At 32.7% G+C, this 5,176-nt stretch overlaps 1 protein-coding gene across 3 annotated transcripts; it reads left to right on the top strand.

Annotated features, from left to right (window-relative positions):
* The first annotated feature begins 325 nt into the window (after positions 1–325).
* On the top strand, positions 326–5,176 carry LOC137713564 (replication protein A 70 kDa DNA-binding subunit E-like). Of its 3 annotated transcripts, none has more exons than XM_068452875.1 (12): positions 326–491; positions 1,427–1,584; positions 2,000–2,273; positions 2,379–2,475; positions 2,581–2,705; positions 3,242–3,317; positions 3,436–3,568; positions 3,695–3,852; positions 3,932–3,964; positions 4,077–4,490; positions 4,577–4,700; positions 4,800–5,176. In XM_068452875.1, the coding sequence occupies exons 2-11, from the start codon at positions 1,432–1,434 to the stop codon at positions 4,698–4,700; spliced, it is 1,587 nt and encodes a 528-aa protein (XP_068308976.1). In that variant the 5' UTR covers positions 326–491; positions 1,427–1,431; the 3' UTR covers positions 4,800–5,176. The 3 variants fall into 3 exon arrangements, with proteins under 3 accessions (XP_068308976.1, XP_068308975.1, XP_068308977.1); XM_068452874.1 differs by having other exon boundaries at positions 328–491; positions 3,242–3,323; XM_068452876.1 differs by lacking the exon at positions 3,932–3,964 and having other exon boundaries at positions 329–491; positions 3,242–3,323.

The raw sequence follows: 5,176 nt of genomic DNA on the forward strand, positions 1-5,176 counted from the left end.
AGTCTAATCTGAAAGTGTGAGATCATGATGTGAAGTGAAAGGAAAAAAAAAAAAAATATATATATATATATATACACACACTACGCAGGCAGACACGTGTTCATCATCTCTTTCATTTGGCTTTTTAGCTCTTCTTTTCTAATTTTTTTTTTCTTTCCCGCACGTTTGCTCTCTCATTTATCCTTGCTGCCAGCGCATATCTCATTCCTCCGGTCTTTTTCCTTTTTTTTTTTTTTTTTTTTTTGGGGTTTTGTTCTGCTTTTTCAGTAGATGCTGTCCACGTGTTGATCATCAGCAGTATTTCTGTTCAGAGGATTTTTACTCTTTTTGTTTCGTTTTCACTCCTTTCTTTGTTTACTTTTTCCTTTCGTTTTTCTGCTTCTCTCTCACCTCTTTTTGTTTCGTTTTCTGTTTTCTGTCTTCATCTTCTTATCCTTGCTCCAGCGCTTCGCACACCGCCTTCTTGGCGTTTCAAGTCTTGCTGTTTTCTGGTTAGTTGTGTCTTTTTTGTTGCCTTATTTTTTTGTTAATTTTGTATTTAGAGTTACGTCTTTTGTTTAAATTTGGGTTTAGTTGATTTTGAAGGTTTCCAATTGGTTGCCCTTTTTTGTTTTTAATTTTGTTTTTAGAGTTAGGTCTTTTGTTTGAATTTGGGTTTACCGATTTTGAAGGTTTAGAGCTAACTATTTCCTTTCGATTTTTTATGGGGGTGAGACTTATAGAATAGTAGGGTTTTTCTTTTTGTGTTGGGATTCTAAGTATGACTCTGTCGTTTTCTGTGTTGACATTCTAAGTATTGACTGTGTCGTTTGATTCTCATTTTATTTTTAGCAAACACAAAATGGCAAGCTCTTGAAGCCAATGAAACCTTTATTCACCCTTCATGCAGATACCTTTGACTTAGAAGCATGCAGCTTCCCTCTCAAAATCTTTATACATATTATGCACAATCACATTATACGTACTGATACATACGAGTAAATCAGGTTGCACCAACAATTAGGTACATAGTATTACATGACAAGATTATTAAAATTAATTCCCACCAACCATATGTATGCAAAAGGAATTCTTTGAATTTATAAGGTCATCATTTGCAAACTGATGCACTCAACCAGTGTCGAACTGTCTTTCCTGTGTGCTGGGAAGATTGTCTGGACATAAATGACTAGATTAAAACCAATTCTTGACTGATTGGTCTTAGGAATATGTTCAGGTGTAGGTTTTAGATTTTTTTTTTTAATTGAATTCTAACTTTATAGGTTCTCTATTCTAATTGTTATTTCTTTTGGTTTTTAATTAAGCTGTTAAATTTTTCCTCCCAAACATGGATGGACAAATAACAAATGATTTCAGTTTTCTTTTCAGTGTTTTTTTATGCTTTTGGATAAATTTGTGGCATATTATGTAAATTTCATTGTTGCAGGATAAATGGAAAACACACAGCCAACTCCTATTCATCAGTTAAAACCATACACGAAAGCAAACAAAATCAAAATCCGGATATGCAGGATATGGAAATCGACAATCCCAGGCACTGTTCAAAAATATACAACTTTGAACTGTATATTAGTTGATGAAATGGTGAGATTATTGATTCATTATTTTAATCAAAGACGGTAATACTAATAATTAACTAGCCAGAAAATATTTTTCTACCCCTATTTTTTAGATGTTGGGGAATAAAATTTAAGTATGCCGTGTTACAAAAAATGAACAGATCAGTGTTTTCTTACCTTTTTTATGCATTTTTTATTTTCTTACCTTTTTTTCATGGTGTTACATTTTTTTTCTTAAATTTTTTGGCATTCATACATTTCTTTTCAAGTGTTGATTAAAATAATTTAACTATTTTCAATAATTCTTTTTCCTCATGCTAACAATTTGATAAGTGTGTTGTTCTTTGTGTTATTGATAGTATAATCTATATTTTTATTTATTTTTTAATTACTTTTGTAACTTTTTTTCCTTCTCTGTCTTGGCATGATAAATTGTGAAGCAAGATGCCGTTGAGGCGACCACATTAAATGTTGACTATGATGTTATGGTGGCGAAGATTGAAGCTGGTGGATGCTATGTAATCATTGATTTCCGTACCAGTAAAATCAGGGGACAATACAAAGTAGTCCCGCATGAAACTCAAGTTTTGTTTAATACGGTAACAAAATTTAAAAAATTGGCCAGTGTGTTTCCACCCATTCCTCGCCATCGGTTCTTTCTACAAGATTACAACACACTTTACCCTCGCTTGGACAGGGTTGACATCCTTACAGGTACTGTTAACATGTCTATGCATATAAATCCATTCAAACGAGTTGGTATTTATTTTCTAAAGTAGTATTTAACAATGTGCTTATATTTATGTTTCAAATTATAAGATGTTATCGGTTGTATAAGAGCCGTACAGTCCTTGGAAGAAAAACAGATTAATCAGAGGGTTGCATACAAATGTGATGTGCACATTCAGAATATAAGGTCATTTTTCACCTTTTATTGTTATTAGCCTAAATTGTCTTCAGTCTTTGTTCCTTTGCTGTTGTAAAAATTTAAATTTTTACTTGTGAGTTTTTGGATCCACAGAAAAGAAGAACTCACGGTTACGTTATGGGCAGACATTGGTGAAGCTTTTTCTTCTTTGTCAACAGAGGCATTTTCGCTGCCAGTCGTGGTTGTTTTCACAAGTTTAAAAGTCAGACGCTACCTAGGTATTTCATTTAATTTAAAATTAATCTTTTGCATCCTTATTTTTCTCTCTATCCATACTAAGTCATTTAAATTCTTTTGGTGTTTAACCATTGTTGGATTTTATTATATTTATTTGTTACAATTAGTCATTCTACGTTGCCACCCTTTCTAACCAGTCAATTTGCAGCTATCTGATTATATTGGTGCTCAATGATTGTTGTTTGTCATACTTCTACTTATTTTCTGGTTTCTCCAGTTTTATATATTTAGTTGATTAAGCTATTGATAGTCTCGACTGACAATTACAAAATAACTAAAACTATATTCTCAATCGAACACTCACTTAGGAATCCACTGCATGTCCCAATTAATTCTGTTACCAGTTTATTAAAATTTTCACAAAAAACATCATCTGTATGCCATGCGTACCCTTTTTTTTTTTTTTTTTAAATTACTTTTTGTGATACAATGATGCAGCTATTAAAACAAATTTTAAACTGTATCCGTCATGATTTGTGTTTCATCACCTTTTTTCTGCCATGATTTCAATGCGCAGGTAAGATTGTCTTAAACAGTACCGGTTCATCACTTTTTTTCATTGATCCAGACATCCCGGAAGTGAATTCCTACAAGTCAGTGTAAGTATATTTCTAATTTTTGGAACAAAATAACGATATATCTATTATTCTTGAATGAAAATAGATGCTATTTCTATATTGTTCAAACAATGTGATCTTTTCAATCATGCAGGTTTTCCAACTGCAAAGAATTTCCAAAAATATTGCCTCCGTCTTCAGACCAGGCAAATGAAGCTAAACTTCTACAGATTGCGAAAAAAGTTACAATTGATGAATTGGCTTTCTTGGATCCAGATTTGTACAAGGTTTAAAACTTGATTATCCCTTTTAATGTTCCCTTAAAATTTTACAACTGTGATTTCACACATTCAATAAAAAGAATGCATATGATTGTTGTCAGTTTCACACATATATGACAAAATATATTACAGGATGAGACATTTCTATGTAAAGCAGCTGTGAAGCATTTTGACACACGTTACGATTGGTGGTATAGTGCCTGCCCCATTTGTGTAAAACAAATGCATAAGGACCCAACAAGTGCACAACTAATTTGTCAAAAACACCCAAATCAAATTCCAACACCTTGGTAATATTTAACATGTTGTGCTGCAATTTTGTTACTATGTATACCATGAGTTGAATTTTTTTTACTTTGCGCTTTTCAGTTTAGAATCAATTAATTTTTCGCTCCATCAATGGTATGTAATTTTTCAATCTCACTATTGATATTTTTTTAAACACCTAAATTTCTCATGGTTGTTTTTGTTTTGGATATTCCATTGTAATCTTACATTAGGTTTTTAAATGTAGGTATAAGGTCAATCTGATACTCGAAGATGAAACCAATGAGATTGATGCTTTGATAATTGGAAAATGTGGTGAAAAACTTTTTGGCATGAGCTGCAAAGATTTGGTTCTGAATCAGACATTGGTGGACCATCAGCAATTACCAAATGAATTTCTTAGACTAATCGGGCAAAAGAAAAATTTCCATCTGCGGTTTGGAAATAGAAGAAATAATTTCAATCCAAGCAATGTCCTCATTCAGAATGTAACCGACGATACAACCATGCAACCAGCAACTCCACTGCCTTTGCCAAGAGAAATCACGGGGTCTTCCACGACGGTTTCGTCTTCTACTTCAAGTGCTGAAACTACTGAACAATCGAATAAAAGGAAGAGGGAATCAATCAAGAGGACTCTTTTCACCAACAATGAGCAAAGGTTTGTTTCGTAACTTCCTTTCAAAACATAATTTTGAAATTATTTTTCATTCATTTTATTTAACACTGGTAGCCCATTTAAAACAGAGAAAAGGAAGAAGTTTCAGAGGCGGATCCAAGGGAGTTTGATGAAGTTCCAATAAAGTTGCTCAAAAAGAAATCGTCACCAACTAGCGGAAAACTTGGTACCCCTCCTGAAAAAACCAACTAGGTTGCTATATTTTAAACATGGCTTCTCTTTTTGCTCTACATTTATTTTGATATATATTTAATAGCCATCTAACTGTATTATTTTCTTTCTTTTCCCTAGCTTGCTTGCTTAAGGATGAACGATGCAGTGCCAAAACTCATCTCCGATACTGAAACGCAGTAACCGTTTTTTGTTAATATGTATCAAACAATATTGATAATATTTGGCTGCCATCTAAATATCTCTCTGGTCTGGACTTCATAATATTTTTTGCATGTACAATATTTGGCTGCCATGTAAATATCTCTCTGGTCTGGACTTGATAATATTTTTTGTATGTACATGCTGGTTCCACTTGAGAGGTAGATGCAAGTGGTAGAATCCAATCAATCACTTTTATGTATTTTTTTTTTTGTCTATCTGTAAAGAAATAGGTTTTAATCTTTTGTATCTGGATTGTACAAATTTAATATTGTATATATAAACCACTTCCAACA

This window comes from Pyrus communis, chromosome 13, assembly GCF_963583255.1.
Source record: "Pyrus communis chromosome 13, drPyrComm1.1, whole genome shotgun sequence".
Taxonomy (NCBI): Eukaryota; Viridiplantae; Streptophyta; class Magnoliopsida; order Rosales; family Rosaceae; genus Pyrus; species Pyrus communis.

Coding starts and splice junctions, on each gene's coding strand:
- LOC137713564 (XM_068452874.1), top strand. CDS start 1,432: ATGGAAAACACACAGCCAACTCCTATTCATCAGTTAAAACCATACACG. Junction 1,585..1,999: donor GTATATTAGTTGATGAAATG/GTGAGATTATTG, acceptor TAAATTGTGAAG/CAAGATGCCGTTGAGGCGAC. Junction 4,491..4,576: donor TTCACCAACAATGAGCAAAG/GTTTGTTTCGTA, acceptor CATTTAAAACAG/AGAAAAGGAAGAAGTTTCAG.